This window comes from Struthio camelus, chromosome 30 (assembly GCF_040807025.1).
Source record: "Struthio camelus isolate bStrCam1 chromosome 30, bStrCam1.hap1, whole genome shotgun sequence".
Lineage (NCBI taxonomy): Eukaryota > Metazoa > Chordata > Aves > Struthioniformes > Struthionidae > Struthio > Struthio camelus.
The window spans coordinates 3,906,202-3,927,194 of record NC_090971.1 but is presented as its reverse complement, the minus strand read 5'-3'; the positions used below and the strand labels follow the sequence as shown (position 1 = coordinate 3,927,194).

Genomic DNA, 20,993 nt, shown 5'->3' with positions numbered 1-20,993 from the left:
TGCCAGAGGCGGGGGAGCTGGGAAGGCAGCTGTCTTCCTGCTTGGCTGCTATCGCTCCCCGTGACATTCCTTGGCCCTTGCCCGCAGGGCCGGGCTGTGGGCATCCTGCTGTAGCCAAGGGCAGCGAAACCTTCCTGGCCCGCAGGTGCAAGCGGGTTGATGTGGGCTGAGTTGCCGCTCGGGCTGCAGCCGGGTGCCCCGGGGAAGGGGTCTGCGCTGGGGGGCTTCGCCCTCGGCGGGGCCACCCCGAACCCAGGCTCCCGCTGAAACCAGCCGCCGTCACCCCAGCGACGCAAACCACCCAGGGCACGAGAGCCGAGCGCACCCCCGCGGCGACATCACCGGCGCCGTCTCAGTCCTGACACTATCCCCCCCCCCAACACGCCCCATATATGTGTTTAAAGGCGGCGGCTCCTTTAAGAGGCTCTCGCTGCTTTAAGGGGGGGGGAAGAGGAAGCAGCTGAGCGGTCACGTGAGCGGGGGGGTTGCAACATTGTAGCGAGCATGTTGCTGCTGGCGGCGCTGCTGGCGGCGGCGGGCGGCGGCCGCCGGGAGGTGCGAGCGGCACCGGCACCGGGGCGGGGGGGGGGGGGTGGGGAGCCGTGGGGCCGGGCGGGGTGACCCCCCCCCCCCCGGAGCGGGGCTGCGGGCCGGGAGCGGCCGGGCGGCGGGGTCCTGCTGCGGGAAACCTTCCTACCGGACGGGGCCCGACCCGCCTTCGGGCGGCAGCGGGGGGGGGGACCGAGCTGCCCCCCCTACGGCACCGCCGTGGGCAGCTGCGGCGGCGGCGGGGCCCGGGCGCTGCGCGGCAGCCGGGAAGCGGCTGCCGTCGGCCGGTCGCTCCGAAACGGCCCTTTCCGGAAGCGAAACGCTGAGTTAGCTGCCGCCGGAGCTGCGGGGCCGCGGCGGGGCTCAGGGGAAGCTGGGGCGGCCGCCGCCTCTGGCGGGTCCTCGGCTGCGGGCTGGGGCTGAGCCTCGCCGGGCGCTCGCCCTGCTCCGCAGGTGTCCATGCAGTACAACCCCGGCTGGAACAACTCCTCCGTCAACCTGCTGCACGTCCGGGCCGTGGGGCGCGACGACACCCTGCACTACGTGTGGAGCAGCATCGGGGCCCCCGCCGCGCTGCTGGTGGCTACGGCGAGCGCGAGCAGCGCCCTGCGCGTCAACTGGACCCGGCTGCTCTCGCCCGCTCCCGCCGGGGCCATCTGGATCGAGCCTCCTGGCAGCGTCGTGTACTCCACCGCCGTCGTCTTCACCAAGGTACCGGCTGGGCACGTCCCCCTGCGCTGGGCAGCGCTTGGGGCAGAGCGGGCTGCTCGGCAGCTTCCCCGGCTGCAGCCGAACTGCCTCTTGCGCGTCCTGCCCTGGTTGTCCCTTCCCTGACGTGTCTGGCCTTGAGATGTCTGGCCAAGGCAGCTCCTCCTCGGGCTCCGTCCTCTCCGTGCCAGCCCACGCGTGGTGCCCCGCTGTCGGCGGCGCAAAGCGGTGGCGTCCCGAGCTTCTGCTGGCGGCTCCCAGCCCTTCTCCTCTCCCGTGGCCCCAGGTGTTTGAATACAGCAAGGCCGACACGCCAGAGGAGCTCTTCTACCCCACGTACGACCTTTCCGGCTTCTCCTGGGACAGCGTCAACGGGACCCTGAACCACACGGCGCTGACGGCCGAGTTCCTGGGCGTCCCTGCCTCCGACCCCAGCGGCAGCTTCTCCAACGGCAGCCTGGCTTTCCGGGTACGTCCGCCGGGGCGGGGGGGGAATTTGCCGCTCTAGGCTGAGCGCGGCCCCTACGTCCTGGTGAACATCTCATCCAAAGACGTCCTAGAGAGGGACCAACGGTCCGTGGTGTGCCAGCCCTGGATCACACCGTTCCTCTTGCCCGGGTCTCCGGCAGGTGACAGCCTACGAGGCCGATGGCCGCGACGGGCCCCTGCCCAGCCTCCTGCACACAGCAAACAGCTCCAAGGTGGAGTTTGTCCTGGCTGGGGTGGCCCCGCGGGGCAACGGCTCCCGCTTCGCGCTGGAGGTGGCAACAGTGGAGGAGGCGGGGGCGGCGCGGAGGCTGCGCTCGGCGCGCTCCATCGACGACGAGTACACACCCACCATCTTCGAGGTGAGCGCGGCCGCGGGGGCGAGCTGCGGGCCTGGGGGCGTCCCCCGCGCCGGGGAGCAGGGCCGGCAGTCGGGCGTCCTGCGCGGCCCTGCTCCCCCCGCACCTCCCCGGGGAGCCCGGGAGTCCCAGGTCCCCGCTGCGGCTCCATAAAGACCCTCTCCTGCCCTCCCTTCGCCCCCCTGTCGCTCTCCCCCGGGTCAGACGCTCTCCCTGGCGGCCGAGGCCCGAAACGACAGCGCCGCGCTCAGCTTCCTCCAGTGGAAGGCGACCGCCTACGGCTCGCGGAGCCCCAAGCGCGAGGACGGCATCCGGTGCCGACCCCGCAGCCTGCAAGCGGCCAACTGGACTCTACCGGCGTCCAGCGTCGTCCGCGCCTACTTCGGCGAGGGCCTAGGCAGCGCCTACACTGTCAGCGCCATCAATATCTCCTTCGGGGGCGAGGACGGAGAGGTTTACCAGGAGAAGCGTTACCTGAGCTGGTGAGCGGGGTCCGGCGGGTGCCATGGGCCACCGATAACTTGTGGTTTGAAGATCCTGGGCTAGGGAGCGTCTGTGTTGGATCAGCCCTTGATTTGTGCCTCTGGCTGAAAGTTTGTGGTTTCCCGCTGACCTGTAGCGAGGAGTTTGGCAGCTTGTTGTCCCAATCCCTTATCTCCCCTGGCCTGGGAGACCTCCCTCTTCCTGCCCCGTGTGGGGTCCTGCCGGGAAATCCTGGTGTGGGGATGGACCAGCAGATGCGGCCCCAGCAGGGCCGAGAGCCCCAGGTCTTCCCCGCGCGGGAGAGCCGAGTCCCATCTCCGTGGCTGACGCGTCATCGTCTCCTGCAGGTCGGCGTTGCTGGGCTTTGGGCAGCCCCCCAAGGACACCTTCTCCCTCCTCGTCATCTCCATCATGGCTGTGGCGCTGGGCACCCCCGTGGTGCTGCTCCTGGTGGGCGCCGTCGTGGTCCTCTTTGCCCAGCGGAAACGCTACTCCGAGTACGAGCCCATCAACTGAGCCGGGCAGTCCCCGGAGGGACCGCTGGACCCTCCTTGCCCCTGGGCAGGGGGAGGCAGCTGCCTGCGGGGGCTCCGACGCCTGCGATCTCGTCTCTGCCCCCCGTCCCTTCCCTTGGAGGAGACCGGAGCAACACTCGCTGCAGGCGCCTGCCTCGTGTCCCTCTGTCCTGCTGCCCGGAGCCTGGACTGGATTGTGCTTCTCCCTCTCTTTCCCTTATCTGCCCGGCGGGGAGGTGACTGGAGGAGTCGGTGGTTACTCTCAGTCAGCAGAAAGATCTTCCCTGCCCTAAGGGATAAAACCACTGCTGGCCTCTCCTTAGCCAAGCAGCAGCCCGGACTGGCTGTGCCCCGTCCCACGCGGCTGGGCTGCGCTCAGGGTGCTCCGGGGTCGCTTGGGTGGCTCTGACCCAGGAGCGGGGCCGGCGCTGCTGCTCCTGGCACCGCGCAAGGGGCCACGGGCGCTGCGGGGCCGGCCCGGGGGTGCGAGCTGGGGCTGGGAGCCGTGGGGTGTGCACGGTCCTTGCTGCGGGGGCTTCGGCGCTCCCGGAGGTACTGTGGCACTTTGGGGTGTGCTGGGTTTTCGTGTTCTCAACCACTGACCGTCTTGGACCAAATAAAAGGGATTTCTAAGAGCGGTTTCCCGCAGAAGCATCGTGCTGGGGGAGAGCAGTCCTGGGGCCTGGCAGGGGTTAAAGGATGCTGGAGCTTGGAAGGAGCCGCGAAACCAGGCAGCTGAGACGAGGGAGGCTCCCGCTCTCCCAGGGAGAGAGCTGGGCGCTCCCGCTCCCTCCCTGCCTCGCAGGGGTGCCCCTGTGCCTGCCAAGGGTGCTGGCGGGGGGCTGTGGGGTGCGGGCTGGGTGCCCAGCTGGGCGAGAGGATCGGCTGCCCCCCTGTGCTGGGCCGCAGAAATGCTGGAGCCGCTTCACCCAGCCCAGGGCCACCTTGTCTCACCCGCGTCCCTCCCTGGGGCAGAGTTCCCTCGGACCCGGCCAACCGGTTTGCAAACCAGACGCTGAACCTCTGCCAGGAGGAGGAGGAGGGACATGCTGGGCCTGGCGGAGCTGCCGCGCAGGATCTGGGAACGGGAGGCAGGGAGAAGGGCCGGTCACAGTGCCGGGACAGGATGGGGAAACATCTGCTTTTTGCCCTCTGGGAAATATCATTTTGGGGCTGGATGGTGGCATCCCAAGGGCTGTGGGTGCAGCTGCAAGTCCTGGTGGTGAGGGTAAGTCCTAGGGAAATTCAATCATGGAGCCACTTAGTGAAGGGTTTTATTGGGCAAAGCCAACTCCAGCAAGAAGTTTGGGTCCCTTTCACCTGCCCGTTCCCATGAACTGGGCCCTGCTGCTTGCTGGGACTTGCTCTGGGGCCCCCATTCACCCTCCTGCAGGAAACTCCCAGCAGGGAGGGTTTCACAGCCTGGCCCTTGGCATCCCGCAGGATGTTGCTGGCCCCGGGCAGGGAGCAGGGACCCAGCTGGATCTGCCTGTCCCTGTCCACCTTTGAGGCTTGTCCTAGTACATCTCAGCCCAGCGTGAGGAGAGGGCACCCTGGGGGCTGCAAGTGAGCTCCCCGGTCTCCCTGCGGCCCCTCTCACCCCCAGAATCGAAGCTTGTTCCTGCTGTCCTTGGAGGGGTCCTCAGCCTTCGCGCCCACCACGGCGAGGTTTTCGGGCTCCAGGATGAACATTGCGTACAGGTTGTAGAGCAGCATGGCCAGGAGGGGCAGGAAGGTCATGCTGAAGCCGAAGGCGCGGAAGGAGCGCCCGATGGCATACGAGAGCCAGTAGATCAGCCTGGAGACAGGAGACAGGTCGGGGCTGAGCGAGGGCACGCTGGGAGGTGACACCGCAATGCCCAGGGCTCAGGAGTGCCAGCGACAGCGGGGCTTTGCCAGATCCAGGTGGCTGCTGTGGCAAGGGGGACAAAAACTGGGGCAGGAAGTTTTCCAGCACTGATGGACCCAGCTTGGTCCCTCCAGGAACCTGCAATGCCCGGGGCGGGGAAAGAGGATGCTGGGGTGGAGGGTGAGGGGCTGCTTACCGGGAGATGGCGAAGAGCCCCGTGAGCAGGGGGATGAGTTTCAGGGCCTCCTGCGGGAGGTAGGTGGCCAGCACGGCCACGTTGAAGAAGTAGAGGATGAAGAGGTGGACGGACTGGGAGACGTAGGTGCGGTGGATCTCCACCTCCTGCTGCAGCTCCCCAAAGGGCTCCAGCGAGGAGGAGCAGAGGCGGGAGATGCCGTGGACGATCATCCCTGGCGGGGCAGAGAGGTGGCCTGAGCCGGCAGCGCTCGGCGACCGAGGCGCGCGGCGCTGCGGGCTAAGGAAGCCGCGTTGGGGAGAGAGAACCGGACGGGCGCAGCAGGGCGGGAGGAGGGCAGGAAAACTCGGCCGCGTGCGAGTTTTGGCAGGAGTGACGGAGCTGCAAAGAGCTCCGCTCTGGCTTTGCCTGCTGCATCCCGCACCCCCGGGCGCGCGGCTCACCGAGGATGATGGGGAAGGTGGCAAAGGCCGTGCAGCGGAGCGTGTAGACCAGGCGGGCGCTGACGGTGGGCAGGAGCGGCGCGTCGAAGGGCAGGAAGACGTAGGCGCCGTAGACGAGGCAGGGGCAGAGGAGCAGGGCCCCCACCACGGACGCCACGGCCCTGAGGCTGCCGGAGCTGCAATCCACGGCGCAGGGGCACCGGGGCGCCTCAGTCGGCGCCTTGGCCGCTCGCCCCTCGTAGCCCAGGGCGTCCCTGTAGCGCGAGGGGCCGAGGGGGAGGAAGACCTGCTTCTGGCGGAGGCCGTCGGGTCTGTCGCCGCGGGGGAGCACGTAGCCCCCTTCACCCTGCTCCCGGGGCCGCGGGGCCGGCTGCTGCTTCCGCTCGATGCACTGCGGGTCGATGGGCACGAAGACGTGGGCCGCCGCCACCACGGGCAGCCCGTGGGGCTCCTCGTCTTCGGCCTCGGCCGGGGGGCTGGCAGGGCTGGCCTCCTCGGGGTCTTCGCGGCCCCCCTCGGGGCTCGAGCGCCTCTTGGCCTCTGCGGGCTCGGGCTGGCCCTGGGCGCCGTGCTGGCACTGGTCCCACGGCAGGGTGGCCTCGGGGTCCCCCGGGGGCTCGGTGCGGCCGGGGGGCACCTTGTCCAGGAGGGCGGCCGCCGTCCCCAGCTCCAGCAAGGCCATTTCCTCGGGGGGCAGGACAGGGTCGGCTGCAGCCATGGTGTTTCGGGGTTTCCTCCCGCGTTTCGGGGCGGCAGGAAGGGACTAGGAGGAGGATCCCATCCCTGCTGGACTCACCCTGCACGAGGAAGAAGCAGACAGACAAAAAGACAACAGGAATGAGAGGTTTTGGCCCAGCAATCCTCCCCGCAAAATGTGCCGAGGTTTCGGGCTGGGGGATGAGCCGCGTGCGGCTCGGGGCGGCTGGATCCTGCCGGGCCGATCCGAGCGCGGCGCCGGCCGCGTCCCGACACGTGTGCCGGGGAGAGCAGCCGGGGAGCGAGGACAGGCCGGATTTGTTTCCGACTCGGGGCGGGCGCAGGAGGGAGCCGCCGTGCCGCCTGCTGGGGGGGGAGCAGGAGATCCGGGTGGAAATCCCAGATTTTCCCCTCTGAGAGGGCCCCAGCCCTCACTGCCTGCAGGTGCGGGAGCCTCCCGCAGGGAAAATCCCACCGCAGGCGCCTTCCTCCACGCACTCCCGCCAGGAGCCCGGCGCCCCGGCCCGGCTGGGGGCATGGGGAAACCGAGGCACGGTGCGGCGCCGGCGATTTATCCGCGCTCCCACCGGGCAGGGGGCCTGAAACAGCACCCTGGCCGCGTCTGGGCCTCCCCCCGCCATTTCCAAACCCCCCACGGCGGGCGGTGGGGAGGCAACCGGAGCCGGGCTCCCCCGGCCCGGCGACTTACGTGCCGAGAGGACCGGGGGGAGACGGCGGCGGGAGCCCCGGCAGCGCCGCCGCCGCTGAGACCTCTCCGCCCTGGACTTCAAACCTGTTTAACCGGCGAAGGTGGGGCCGGGCCGCAAGGGGCTGGCGCAGCCGCCTGGCCCCACGGGGCGGACGGGCTGAGCCCCACGGGGGAGGCCTCCCCCATGGCGGCCGCCAGCCTGTTTTCCTCGTCGCAGCCAGGGGTTTCGGGCGGGAGGAGCCCCCGCCTTGTCCCCTCCGCAACCCCTTCCTCCCCCCCAGGCCTGCCAGCTGCCCCCGAGGGCTTTTCTGCTGGCAGGGAGAGGGCAAAACGGAGGGCGGCCCCCAGGCCGGGCAGGCCCGAGGAGCACCCCAGCATCGTCACCAGGAGCTGGGGGACTCCCAGGGGGTCCCTTGGCACCCGTCGAGGGAGCTGGCGCCGGGGGAGCCCCCGAGGGGCTGGAGCTGCCTGGATGGGGGTGTTCATGGCGGGGGGGGGGGGTTTCTCCCTGCGGCCCCAGGCCTGGCCTGGCCTGGCCCCCTCCCTCCTTCCAGCTCTGCTTGTGCGTGTCCGCCGCGCGGGGGTAGCAATAAAGCTCGTTGAATGACGCCGGCGCGGCCGCCATGTTTGCCAGCACTAAGTGCTGGCAGCGATGGCGAGGGGAACTCTCGCGAGGTGACGCCGCTCCGCCGCCATGTTTGCCAGCACTAAGTGCTGGCACCGTGGTGGTGGGGAACTCTCGCGAGGTGACGCCGCCTCTCCCCGTCCTCCCCCCCCACAACTTCACCGGTCTCGCGGCAAATCTCGCGATAGCGGGGCGCCAAGTCTCGCGCGGCGCGGGGCAGGGGGCAGCGGCGCAGCCATGGCGGCCGAGCGGGGCCGGTGGCGGCGGCGGCGGCGGGTGGCGGCGGCGGCCGGGCGGCGCGGCCGGTGCTGAGGAGGCCGCGGGCCGCGCCGGGCCTTGCCCGCGCCGGGCGCCATGAGCCAGGGCGGCGGGGCCCCCGGCGAGAGCAGCGAGCCCGAGGCCAAGGTGCTGCACACCAAGAGGCTGTACCGGTGAGGAGCTGGGCCGGGGCCGGGGCCGGGGGGGGCGCTGGGGGCATCCAGGGAGGTGGGTCAGGGCGAGGGCGGGTGGAGAGGGGCAGGGGCTCCGGGGGGGTGTGGGGAGGCAGGTCAGGGAAGATGGAGGGGGGTGAGGGGAGATGGGAGGGCCAAGGGGAGGAGATGGGGAGTCAGGGAGGATTTGGGGGGGGGACCAGGGGGAAGAAGACGGAGGGGGATTCAGGGAAGATGAAGATACTGGGGGAAGGAGATGGGGAGGGGAGCAGGGGTGAGGGGTGGTGTGGGATCCAGAGGAGATGGGGCAGGACATGGGGGGGACATCGGGGGAAAGGGGGCATGGTCAGCTGGGTCAGGATGGGGGGGAGTGGGAGATCCGAGGGTTGCGGGGGAGTGGGAGATCCAAGGGGTGAGGTTGAGACCAGGGGGAAGGAGATGGAGGGGGATCCAGGAAAGATTTGGGGGGAGGGATAAGGAAGGGAAAGAGGGTGTGGGGGGTCTAGTGAGATGAATCAGGACAAGGAGGGTGGAGGAAGGATGTGTGTGGGATGCGGGGAGATGGGGCAGGATGTGGTGGGGGGCACTGAGGGAAGGAAGCGTAAGGGATGTAGGGGGATAAGGCAAGATGTGGGGAATTCAGAGAAAGAGGGAGTTGGAGAGGGAAATCATGGCACTGGCAGCGCACAGGGAAGGCACAGGAAGGGGTGGAGAAGAGGGTCCGGTGAGCAGGTGCTTAGGCCAGGACATATTCCAGCTGCACTGGAGGGCAGGACTGCTCCAGCTGCAGATTTTTCCCATTAAAACGCTTCCTGGGAGTCCACTCTCCCTTCCATCTCTGCACTGCGCGTTCAAAACGGTGTCGGAAGATAAGATGCAGGAAGTCACGGTGGCCTCGGTCTGCTCACCCCAGCAAGGACGAGGTGCCGTTCTGGCAGCGCTGCGCAGCAGTGCCGCACACCCCAGCTGTGCTGAGCGCTGCAGGAGGCTCCTCTGGGGAGCGGGAGCCGGGAGCCAGCCTCTGCTCTGCCGGTGACTTGTTTTGTGCCTGCGGCCCACTCATTGCCCCCTTGCGTCTCAGTTTCTCCATCTGTAGAGCAGATTCATACTGGAGTTTCGGGAGTGACAATGTGGTTTCTAAGATGAGCAAGACGGTGAAGGCAGGAAACGGAGTTCATGCTAGGGTCCGTTTCCAGTTATCTTGCTGACTTGCTCGATGACATTGGGCATGTCCTTTCCTCTCTTGGAACCTCGCTGCCCTCCTAGGTAAAACAGGGATAGCTTTGTGTCCCTCTGAGAAACATGATGAGATCCTTGCCTAAAAGTCCAAAGCAGTAATAGCAGTTTGAATGCTAGCTGCTAGAATTTGTTTCTGTGTCCCTGGGGTGCTTCATACAAACCTGTCCCCTGCACTTTGAAGTTACATTACCTCTTTTTTTTTTTTTTTTTTGAATTGCAAGGCTTGTGGTAAAATGCAATGGCTTGGGTTACCCAAGGTGTGGGCTTTGCTATCACACTGGAAGCGCCTCCAGGGCCATGGAGCTCTGTGTCTGCTGTCAGATCAAAATACCCTGTTTGATCTTAGGGGTGTATTCCCCCAAGTGCTCGTAACTGAGCTAGTGCAGCATAGCAATGTACCTTCTGTCACCTGAGGAGCAGTGGCAGGGATTGGAGAGGATGTGTTTGCTCCTAGGGCACCCCGCTTGCAAAATAAAATACATTTTGTTTAAACTACCTTCATGTTGGTTTAAGACCTGTTTTACTTTGCGGTTACAACGGGTGAGGAACGTGTGTGGGCAGTAGTCGTTTCGTAGCTCGGCTGACAAGCGGTAACTCACTGTGCTACTGAAGCTCACAAGTGAAAGTCCCTTCTCATGCGTTTGGTCATTAAGCCAAGGAAGAGGTTGTTCTCTGTTTACGTTTTTATAGCAGGATTAGGTGCATGGTTGCTTATAGCATTTTTACAGCAGAAAGCCACGTTCCTCCAGACGTCTCTTTTCTTCTGGCTCAAAGTAAGTATTGTGATCTTACTGCAGCGTTTATAATACCTGCAGTGGTCACAAATTTTCTTGCTGTGTAGCCGATAGGTCTCTTAGCAAGCTTTCTACCTGAACAGACTCTCTTGTGAAATTTTCTGCTTCAGCCTGAAGTTCGGTTAGACGGGGTGGTAACTTTCTCTGCTGTGAGAAGTACTATATTCATTGAACTTCACGTGATGGCTGACTACTGTCTCTGGAAACTTTGGCCATCAGGTTAGATTGTGCCTTTGAATCGCAGATGTTGGAATGTCACAGTCCTTTGCTATAAAACATGCTCACATGGGATCAGCTTTGTGCCAGTTGGTTTGTGAGAGCAGCAGGATTTGGGCTCAGGTCTCTGCAGCCCTTGGCCGGGGCTAGCCAACGACACTAGCTACGACAGTGTCCCTTTGGAAATGAGGTTGCTCATCTCTGTTCGTAGGATGGTCTTTGATCTTTTCCATTTAACTCTTCCTGGATTGATAATCCCAGGGTTTCACCCCAGAATGTGGCCACTGGATTATACTGGGTGCTGTTTGACAATGTACTCTTTAATTTAAGATGACCACGTTTCTTTTACCTTATTCTGGGTAACTGTTGCTTACTGGCTTTGCGCTACTCTTCTTCTTATTCTGGGCAGTATTATTTGTGTACTGACGTGTGCTGGAATATAGATGAACGACCGCAGCTTCTCTCCTTGAGACATGTCGTGCTCCTCAGAGGCTCTTAGTGATGTATTAGATAAAGAGATAGAGAGCACGAATCATTCTCCCTGCCATCTTGCCCCTGTCCCAGAATGTTAATGGCACAGAAGGAAAGTGTTGGATCCATTCCTGCCTGCTGAAGTGGACTTGGCACTGGACTTTTTCCACCCTGCTTGGCATGATGTGCTGCGCTTGGTTCTTTTAATAGACTGGTGTCTGATTTGCTCCCTCCCTTTCTGACATGCTGTCTGAAAGCAAGGTTTAAGCCCAGCAGGTACAAAAATGGGCACTGAGACAAAATTTGACTTCTTAACCCCTAAGTATAATTCAGCCCATGGTCTCAGGCCACCCAGGGGCCAAACTGCTAAGCTGCATTTTAGTCAGTGTGCAGTCTGCATCTCCTGCATTGGTATTCCCTAACTTTTTGAAGTGAGCCTATCCCCTGTCCCTTTTTGTCCTCGTTGCAGCCCCTTTCCTCACCACCTGCAGCCTGGGATGCCTGCAGTTCTTTGGTGGTTGTCACAGTCTTCCTCACTGCTGCCTCTGCTTCCCCCAGCAGCAGCCTGGAGCTCGCGCTGATGAGAAGACCTTTCAGCGTGGGGTCTGCCTTGTGCCTTGTAGCTCGGCAACCCACATCCTAAAAGATGAACCTTGTTGCCCTGTGGTTTTTGAGTTGCCAACCCTCTGTTTCTTTGTGAACCCATAAAAAGTAACAGAAAGATCGGTGTCTCCAAGCACCCATCCCTGGCTGTTAAAGGAAAGTGTGTTGTGTGGGAGACACCCTCCAGGATGCCTCCTGCTCTGTGCTGGAGGGGAAAGTGAAGTACCCTCCAAGGTCCATGCTGAGATGTCCCTGGAAGGAAACTTTTGTGCACTTTATGTTTGGCAGGCGTTTGAGCCGTGGTGCATGTGAGTAGGCTTGTCCCTTAACTCCTTGATTGCATTTCTTACCCACTGATACCGCTGGCAGCCAGGTAGCTGCCCGTTTGCTTGACTCTCAGAAAGGGGACTCTGGCAATTGCCTTTTGAGTACTTCATGTGATTTCATGGGTGTTGTGTTGTGCAGTATCAAGATGCGTTTCTGTCACTGCTAAACTCAACCAGATCCTTAGATGAGACTTTGTGGCGCTCTTTTAGCTATTAAAAAAAGAGAGACTTGTGTGGCGTATAAGCACTACTGAGCAGTGAGGGAACTTGGACCGTGTGCCCCTAAAGGGAACTGAATTTAGTAAATGGCAGAAGACGGGGCCGCTGTGGGGCCTTCAAGTGCCGTTAACTTGCACGTGAGGATGTGTACGCAGGTTGGCCCCTGTCCTAAGGGTTGGCTGTGTCCTTGGATGCAGGTGTCTAGTGCTTGTAGTCACCGAGAAATCATTTCCCACCTTGAGATATCAGAGTGACGTGTGAGCTTGCACCGGACACGCAGCAGCTGCCTGGTTTGGAGCACAGTGAAAGCATTTTTAAGGCTATTTTGAAGATGTGGAGACCACCTATTTGGGGAATAGAAGATCATAGATTTCCTGTACTTCTCTTTGGGAGTCAAATGAATCAGCAGTTCAGTTTTCTTCTGGTCACCCTTCTGCATAGGAAACAGAAAGCAGCTCCCTGCAAGCCACACTGTTTCCTGCTGCAGTGCTTGCTGCAGAGGGTCTTTGGGAGCTGCAGTGACAGAACAGTAATCACAGGTTGCAGCGAAAATATGTCTGTTGCTTGCTGCTTTGGTGCAATCTATTTTGGGGAAGTGAGATGCATGCGTAATTTTTTTTTTTCCACTGATATACTGTGAGCGTGGACGAACACTTTACAGTTAGTTCCTTTTACATGTAAGAAAGCATTTTACTTGCTTGCTTTTTGGGGGTGTGAGGTTGTTGGATAGAGTTTGCAAAGGACCTTCAGGCCACGTGAGAAAGATGCTAGAGAGCAGATATTGCTGTGGATATCAGGGTTTGTAGCAGACTTCTGTGTGATTCTTATTCTCTACTTGGTTTCCTTCATGATTATTTAGGAAGAAGTTTGTTCCACTCTGCGGTGTTTTGATCTCCTGAGCTGTAGTGTAAGGTTATCCTCTTCCCCACGCTCTTCTTCTGTCAGGCTCTGTGGTTTACTGAAAACCAATGAGAGATTTTCAATTAGTCTTGAATGAAAGGCTTCCTGGGACTTATCATGAGATGGATCATTTTTCTTTTCTTTTTTACTGAGACTCCTTTTGGCAGGGTGGTTTGGGGAAGGAGACTTGCTTCGCGAGTAAGGAGCTGGCATCTGAAACCATCAGTTACGTTACAGTGAGATCTGTAGTTTTCAAGGCAGCGGCACTGGTTTCAGCCTATCCCCTCAGCATCTTGGTTTTGCATGCTCTTGCTTGCAAGTGCCCATGCGAGTGTCCTGTGCTCAGTCTGGTGCGCATTTGTGCATCCACATGCAGAGAAGGTCTGGGAAGTTTCAGGCGTGGCGTTGTGCCACGAAGCCGACGCGGAAGTTTGCTTTCTGCAAATGGTGGAGGTTTCTGTGGGGAAGGCTGGTAGCAGCATCTAACTGTTCTGCTTTGCAGAGGTTTGCTTTGATCAGATCTGTCTCATTCAGTATTTACAAGGCATCTTGCTTGTCTTCATCTTGTTCAACGTGCGGTGCTCTCAGCAGGAGGACCGGTAAAGGTATAAGAACAAACGAGGGATGCAAAGTTGATGGGGAAAACGAGAACAGCTAATGGCTGAGGATGGCTTGGAGGACACGTTCCTTAAGGAGGATATGTAGAGTGAAGAGCTGGGGAAAGTTAATTTCAAGAGTTGGTGCGGAGGCATCAAATAAAGGCTTAACAAAGGCAGAGGTTTAGAGATGACCTCTCTTGGTAGAGAGGGTATAACGTGGCTTTTTGACTTTTGCTTTATTGAACTGTCCTTGAGATATTGATGGGTGTACTTTCTGTCAGTGCTAATGCTTCTGGAAGTCCCTGACTTTATTTCATTGCGGTGTTCTGGAATTGTAGCCTGCTTTGTTCGTAGCTTCAAACTGTCGAGTACTTGAGACTTTACACACGGTGGCATTCCTCCTCCAGGAGATTGGAGAGTGTCGGGCAGTGACTCACAAACGTGGTTTTTGCTCAGACGCTCGGAAGTTGCTTGGTCTGTCTTTTAGCTGGCTTTGTTGTGGAGGAAAATCTCATAATAAATTTGATAGTTTGGAGTGTTTTTGCGTGTCCGTGTTGTCTCTCATCGAGAAATCTCGTAAGAGCTTTAATCAATGAATCCCTGTAACAAAGATCAGGAAGTTGTGGCAGATGGAAATGAAGTGAGTTGCCTTCTTTCATAGACGAGTTGGTAAGGGAGCAGGAAATGATGGACTTTTGACCCTTGTCCTATCAAAACAGTAATCAGAAACAAATCCATTCTTTAATCATAGAGTTTAATATAGCTAAATAATCTGTATATTTGTGTATGTATAGTATATTTTAATTGCTGAGGTTAAAAGTTAGTAGTGTGTCCAAAGACACTTCTAAATTTTTTTTTTTTTACTGCAGAAACAATTGGCGTTTTTGACCACACAGGTAGCAGTAACTGGTGACTAAACAGCTGATTTGAAGCAGAAATATTAAAGTGTATATAACCCTGTTTTTTTCCTTCTTTCCCGAAGCTTTTCAAAATAGTATGCAGAAAGGAAATCAATGAATGTGGTGTTGGTGGTATAGTGCAGCTCGATAATAATGGAATGAACTAGGCTCGTATGGTTCTGTGCAGAGATTCCGGATCTAAAATAATCCCAGATAACCTGCCATTCTGAAACTCTTCTTTCGGTGTTACCTTGCAGAGCAGTGGTAGAGGCTGTTCATCGACTGGATCTCATCCTTGGTAATAAGGCAGCGTATCAAGAAGTGTTCAAGCCAGAGAACATCAGCTTGAGGAACAAGTAAGTTTGGGCAGAAGATTTATGTTTTATATTTGATTGGGAAAATAACGCATGTGAAATCACACATCAGCAGTTGCACCCCCTGACCAGGGATTCCTCTAGGTTTTTAGCGCAGAGGCCATACTTCAGGGCTGTATTTGAACGTACCTAGTCATAGAGTCCGAGTTCATGGCTGCAGGCTTTCCTGAGTGCCACTGTAATACAAATAAGTCGTCTTCATGTTGGCCAATGACTTCCTTGTGATTATCTTAAAATACCGATATAGTGAAGAAACTTCCTATATGTGCATGAAATCTTTTATCGGGTTTTGGGGGTGCCTAGAAAGGATGGTGGATTTTTTCATCTGTGGTCATAGACAATTCATGACATTACTACAATTTAGAGAGCCACCGATGGCCAGCTGAGGCAAGGTTACTGACTGAGTGTATGACTTTTCCAGCTGCTTCTATGTGGGAGTGACACAAGCTGCACCATCACCAGATGGCCTAGCTCATCCATAGAAATCAATTCTGATTTTCCTCTTCCCCGCTCATGTAGCGGCAGCTGTATTTGAAGCTGCTGTAGCTAAATGTGAATTCTCTGCTCTCTGTCTCAGGCTGCGGGAGCTGTGTGTGAAGCTGATGTTCTTGCATCCAGTGGATTATGGGAGAAAAGCAGAAGAATTGCTCTGGAGAAAAGTTTATTATGAAGTTATCCAGCTCATTAAAACAAATAAAAAGGCAGGTATCTGTGGCTGCTGCGTGAGAAAGTCTCTGGCCATGCAAGGGTCAGACCGAGTTAAATGCTTGATTTGCCTGGAGCAGTTGTGGTCTGAACACAGGGCAGGAAGCCAGGCCCTCCTGAGTTTTAATCATGGAGTACACTTTCTGTCTAGCTGTGGGCAGGTAACTTCAAATGATCTCCACAGAGAGCTGCCAGTGCGGGGGGTATTTCAGCTTTGTTTACTTAATTTGTGTCTTCCCATCTTCAAAATAGGCATATCTCCATGTAAAGTGAGTGCTGGTGATAGTCTTAAGGGGTTTTGTCAGTGCTGATTAGTTTTTCCAGTGATCAATTCTAGAAAACACTCAAGACATTCAGATTTAGTTGTATTTTCTAATGCTATGAACTCTGTCCTGGTGATCTGGTTGTCTGAATGTAATTAAGGTGCATGCTAACCAGATGTGTTAATCTTTTATTCCTTGTTGCTGCAAGTGTTTCTCCTTGATGTTGACCCTTAGTAAATACCACTAGCTAAAACGTTCTTGAGCAAGAGGAGGTACAGAACTGCGGAAAACTAATTACAGCTGAGATGCCTGCTATCTTGCTACATATTTGGTATAGCTTGGGTTGCCAGCCTAAAAAGTTACCTGGATTGCATTAACACATTCTCCCTTCTCTTCTCTCCAGCACATTCACAGCCGTAGTACTCTGGAGTGTGCATACCGGACTCACTTAATCGCTGGCATAGGATTTTACCAACACCTTCTCCTCTACATTCAGTCTCACTATCAGCTGGAGCTGCAGTGCTGTATTGACTGGACTCATGTAACAGACCCTCTCATAGGTTAGTGTCAGCCTGTCGGGCTCTTGGGTAAGGCCTGAATCCCAGACGGGTGGCTTCCTTCTCTGCCAGTCCACCTTTACTTTAGCATTGGAGGGATTAACTTTTTTTTCTGTTTAGCCCATTATGTGTTTAGAGCAGCCTGTCTACCCTCTTCTCTCTTTCATGGCTTGGGTTTTTTTTCTTTCTCTCTCTTTTCTCTTAATATGTGTACTGAACTAGGGAAGCAAGAAGGGTTGGAACATGTCAGAAAGTGCTCACAGAAAATCCTTTGGTAAATGTTTGGTGATGGCAGGTTTTTGTGCAATTTTGGAAGAGCACTTCCAGCTGTACAGATTGTTTTAATGAATTCAAGTAGGCTGTTGTGGGACTAGGTTCTGGAAATCAGCAGACTTTGTCAGAACATCTTATTCACTAGATGTAAGATACTGTTCCTACTCCTGCTCCCCTCTCTGTACTCCTTTTACATACTTCCCACTTCTACGCACACTACATAAAGCTTTAAAACTGCCTGAGAACAAGAAGAAACTACTGTAACATAGTAAGCTGCTATATGTTAGGTGTCTCAGGTGACTGCCTCTGTGCATGCCCCTAGATGCCAGGTAATTTGAGGTATCTTACCCCTTAGAGGAAGTGGAATAAGTGTTTACAGGCAGTAGTCTTGAAGCAGCTCTAGGCTGTGTATGCATTCACGTCCTGGAGTATCTTGTAATAACGTGCTCATCTTTGCTCCTATGTTGTGCTTCAAGGCACATATTTCTGTTCAGGTGGGTCCAGCTGAGAAGTCGAGCCTCAGTATTTTTTTGTGACCTGTATTAGCAAGGGTTTAATTGACATTTTTAAAGCTGGCGGGGGGAAAGACGACACAAATTGGAATAAGAGAAGTTAGTATGTCTTTAGCAATAGAATGTTTTAGTTGCTGGTATCCTATTCTTAGCTTCTGGGAGATGATTGATTGTATCACGATCGGCTTTGAAATGTCATTTTAAAAGGCAGATGTCCCTGGCAACTGTTGCTTTGAGAAATGTAGCTTGGTACTGCAGAATTAATAAACCCTCAAAATGCACATTCCAGCTGGGTTTATACCCTGTGATATGTGATTGCATTTAAAACATTCCCCTTCAGATTTTTTTAATTTGTAATTAAAATGATGCAGCAGAGAAGTTTGTAACTGGATAAGAAGGATGAAGCCTTGCATATCCAGAAATGATGGATGTGGAAGAATCCCATGGAACTACAAATTAGGATGGACAGAACTTGATGGTTATGTACATGGGAACAAGAGGATTCAAAGCAAAAAAGAAAGGGAGGGTAAATCGCATAGTGTCTGTGGACACAACTTTGAGGCTGTGTGTCAGTATAATATGACTCATGTGATGCCTGTTAGTAACTGGGAACCATTCCTCACTGGTCACTTAATCCTCCAGATTTCACTTCCGCCCTTTTAAGCTAAGCCAAGAGGGAAGCAAGTCAGACTGCAGGCTGGACCGGTCGTCTTAAAAAAAAAAAAAAAAAAAAAAAAAAAAAATTTCCTTTGGGATTTCTGCTTGAGGGATTTTTCTGCTATAGAAAGTGGGAGACCTTGGGAACAGGAAGACCAAACCTAAACTGGGCACTCTAAGTCACGACAGTGGTCTGCCCCGTGGCAGTAAGCGCTCTCTGGAGAGAGAGGGCAAACGCGGTAGCCTTCCTCCCAAGCTGTGGCTGAACCACCGCCCCTCTGGCTGGGGAAAAGTTGGGATGGGGATATGGGACAATGTCTTGGCAGTGGCAGCCCCTCCCAGGAACTGAGTCAGATTTGATGGCTCAAGTTAGTCAGATCAGCTGGCTGGAGCCTTCTGTTGCTTTTGCCGCTTTCCACTGAGTTGCTTTTTTTCTGGAGGTGATTGTCCCTGCTTGACTGCAGCTGCCCTGTCTCCAGCACAGATTTCCCTTCCTGCTTTTTCCTTGGTTTACTTCCCTTCCTCTCTTTTTTGGTTGGCCGGCCTGGAGGTCATTCAGCACTGAATTCAAATCTCAGTCTTGATGCAAACAGGCCGATTCCGTCCTCAGTGTCAGGGAGGGTACATCCGTATTGAACGTCACTGTCAGGTGCAGGCGTGTCCAGCCTTTGTTCTGGCTTCCAGGGTTTTGCACCAGCTCCTACCCAAAGACCTCATTAGCCATGCTAACAAAATCAGCCTCTCAACAGGCCTTATTAGCTTGTGCTCAGTGCTATGTTAACATGATCACGTGGCTTGTAGACAGGAATTGGCCTCTGTCCTTTCATCTGAGCGCAAGCGAAGCCAGCTCCCTGCGGCATACCTTGCAGTCAAACTCTGAGTGACAGTCACTTCAGTGACTGTTAGCGATGCAGTGACATGCACTGCCTGCCCCTCATCGGCAGGGAGTTGAAGGACGAGTAGGTAGGCATCTGTGTCTATGTGCGTTTTCCACGTTTTGACAGCAAGAGTGAACCTATATTGGTCTTTAAGATGCCACAGACAGCACTGTGGTCTGAACGTGTGATCTTTGTTTTCACCCACTGAAATGCTGGGTGTCTCAGGCAGAGGCGTAGGCTGCTCCTGTGTCTTTCCAGCTGCCTTTACCCTATGATGTATGTGACTTTTGCATTTCTCATGTAGGCTGCAAGAAACCTGTGTCTGCATCAGAGAAGGAGATGGAGTGGGCACAGATGGCATGTCACAGATGTCTGGTTTATCTGGGAGATCTAGGTAAGAACAGCATCATCTTTCAGGACAGCCTTTAATACATAAAAGGTGGTGCCTGTACAGTGTGCTGACTCCATGATTTTTAGTCAGCAGCCATAGTCGCTTGCAGATGTGGGTTTCTCTTGGACACATTTGTCAATGACTGGTTTAAGGTGAAAGCTTCACGGATAAGTGAGCTGCTGCAGACTGCAGAAGCTTTGTTTTCGTGCCAGTAGATGAGGAGTTTGCTATTGGCAAACAACCGCATCTGTGGCTGTGTAAGGATGGAAGCCTTGGCTTTATTTATGTTGCTTGGACAGTGCAAAGGCAACTCAAAGCCGGGTGAGTTCTCAGCTCAGACTTGCTTTAAGGTTGCCTTACAGAGCCACTGTCACCAGTGTAAGCGTGACTGAAAATTGGATTTGTTAAGCAATGTTGTTAATCGATCCAGAACGATAGGCCGCTGCAAAGCCCCTGGTTCCTTGTGAGTGTGTCTCGCTGTGTGTCATGCTTTATATAGCAGACGTGTCTACCCCACAGTCACGACCTCCTAAGTGTGTCAGCTTCTTGCTTGATTGTGAACATGTGGGTGTGAAGGCAGTGAGGAAACATGTAACTGTGTGAAAAACAGCTATTTGAAGTGTGCCATGGGTAAATGTGCTTGACACACAGCAGCCTTCAAATTCCGGAAAGCTGTTTTGGCATTATCATTGTGCGTGAATCAGCCTAAGAACGTACTGCAAATGAATGTCATATGGGGGTAGTAAGAATGACTTATCTGACTGGTGGGAGAAAAATATGCTCACCTCTTTGCAGTGCTTTCAGCTAAGGTTTTCAAGATGTCTACCATTGTCCAAAAAGGATTGATAAGGTCCGGTCTAGACGCTTTATTAAGTCAGCTGACTTGCTTTAGATTTCACACTCTGCTATAGTAGAATACGGTCTGTTTGGGGTTCTGGAAAATGGAGCACAATACTGAGTTATTTCAAGGATGAATGAATCGGCATTTAACATGTGGATCAGTAAAAACTTGTTCCTTTTGCTTACATGCCACCACAAGTGTTGAGAGATGTCCCCGTTGCTTGGAATGGCAGGGATTGTGATGCGCAGGACAGTGCGGTTAAAGTAGAAGTGTTTCAAGCTGTCCTGGCAAGCCCTGTACGTTTCTGTGTTTTGCCAAGAGCAGTTCTTATTTGATGGATTTGTTGACTTGGCCAGTATTTCTAGTTTTGTGGTATTTTTAATCTGTAAGGAAACTGTGCTTCTCTGCAGAGGGGAAGAGGAGAGAGTGGCTTCTACTTTCTGATGTGCAGTGTGTGTTTTTTTTTTCAGCTCGCTATCAGAATGAGCTGGCAGGTGTGGACACAGAGTTGCTGGCGGAGCGATTTTACTATCAAGCCCTTTCTGTTGCACCACAAATTGGTGAGTGAGTTACCATGAATCTTCATTGTTAAAGTCACGTTGCCGTAACCTAAAAGCAATACTCTGTGACACTGCTCTATTTAGGTTTATATCTTGTTGCTGAGAGGGGAGTGGTTTTATTCGCTGGTTAAAATTAGTTCCTTCTATGAGGATCTCTCTTGGGCAGGCAAGCCAAAGAGAGGAGTTAAAGCAAAGGTGGTCTTTTCAGATGGTGTCAACTTACTCATCTGGTTACTTCTGAGAAGATTAAACTCCCATGGATGGGATAAAATCACGTTTGTCTGGCTCAGGGAAGATCTAGCTGTCCCTTGCTGGAAGCAGAACGTTACTGCTTGTTCCCCTCTTCGAATAACAACAACAACAAATCTCGTGCTTCTTTCTGCTTTAAGTGGTTACTTTATGCAAGCACACTGTGGCAAGAGTTGAGTGCCTATCTTATCTTAAAAATGAAGCAGTTCCAGAAGGATGTTTTTTCTGCCCTGTCTTTGCAAGGCTGTTTGTTGCCAAGCTGCTTGCTGTGGCTGATTCCAAATACCAGTAACTGACCAACGTTTACATAGCACAGTTGGCTGGGACAGGGCTCTTGAATGCTGATAAGATGCTGTCCACGTCAAGAGAAATACAACATATTGGAGTCAAGGCTATGTGCTTATTAATGAAGAAGAGG

At 55.5% G+C, this 20,993-nt stretch overlaps 3 protein-coding genes across 3 annotated transcripts in view; 2 read left to right on the top strand and 1 right to left on the bottom strand.

Moving 5' to 3' along the window:
* The first annotated feature begins 445 nt into the window (after positions 1-445).
* On the top strand, positions 446-3,735 carry GLMP (glycosylated lysosomal membrane protein). Its single transcript, XM_068922392.1, has 6 exons — positions 446-555; positions 1,003-1,260; positions 1,544-1,726; positions 1,887-2,105; positions 2,307-2,584; positions 2,933-3,735. The coding sequence occupies exons 1-6, from the start codon at positions 505-507 to the stop codon at positions 3,099-3,101; spliced, it is 1,158 nt and encodes a 385-aa protein (XP_068778493.1). The 5' UTR covers positions 446-504; the 3' UTR covers positions 3,102-3,735.
* A 615-nt stretch (positions 3,736-4,350) lies between these two features.
* TMEM79 (transmembrane protein 79) lies at positions 4,351-7,359 on the bottom strand. The gene is made up of 4 exons (XM_068922393.1): positions 6,994-7,359; positions 5,589-6,385; positions 5,146-5,359; positions 4,351-4,898 (listed from the first exon to the last, which is right to left on the bottom strand). The coding sequence occupies exons 2-4, from the start codon at positions 6,304-6,306 to the stop codon at positions 4,697-4,699; spliced, it is 1,134 nt and encodes a 377-aa protein (XP_068778494.1). The 5' UTR covers positions 6,307-6,385; positions 6,994-7,359; the 3' UTR covers positions 4,351-4,696.
* A 550-nt stretch (positions 7,360-7,909) lies between these two features.
* The window catches only part of SMG5 (SMG5 nonsense mediated mRNA decay factor), a 29,031-nt gene continuing 15,947 nt past the window's right edge, over positions 7,910-20,993 (top strand). Inside the window, exons 1-6 of the mRNA XM_068922300.1 lie at positions 7,910-8,049; positions 14,573-14,671; positions 15,267-15,390; positions 16,061-16,217; positions 18,839-18,928; positions 20,237-20,326. Coding sequence (XP_068778401.1) covers positions 7,973-8,049; positions 14,573-14,671; positions 15,267-15,390; positions 16,061-16,217; positions 18,839-18,928; positions 20,237-20,326 — 637 coding nt within the window. The 5' untranslated portion in view covers positions 7,910-7,972. The remainder of the gene's footprint in view (positions 8,050-14,572; positions 14,672-15,266; positions 15,391-16,060; positions 16,218-18,838; positions 18,929-20,236; positions 20,327-20,993) is intronic.

Excerpts from the sequence above, each read along its gene's own strand:
- GLMP (XM_068922392.1), top strand. The coding sequence starts at position 505 with ATGTTGCTGCTGGCGGCGCTGCTGGCGGCGGCGGGCGGCGGCCGCCGG. Across the intron at positions 1,261-1,543 it reads CCGCCGTCGTCTTCACCAAG|GTGTTTGAATACAGCAAGGC; the intron begins GTACCGGCTGGG and ends CCGTGGCCCCAG. Across the intron at positions 2,106-2,306 it reads ACACACCCACCATCTTCGAG|ACGCTCTCCCTGGCGGCCGA; the intron begins GTGAGCGCGGCC and ends CCCCCGGGTCAG.
- TMEM79 (XM_068922393.1), bottom strand. The coding sequence starts at position 6,306 with ATGGCTGCAGCCGACCCTGTCCTGCCCCCCGAGGAAATGGCCTTGCTG. Across the intron at positions 5,360-5,588 it reads CACCTTCCCCATCATCCTCG|GGATGATCGTCCACGGCATC; the intron begins GTGAGCCGCGCG and ends CTGCCCCGCCAG. Across the intron at positions 4,899-5,145 it reads GGGCTCTTCGCCATCTCCCG|GCTGATCTACTGGCTCTCGT; the intron begins GTAAGCAGCCCC and ends TCCTGTCTCCAG.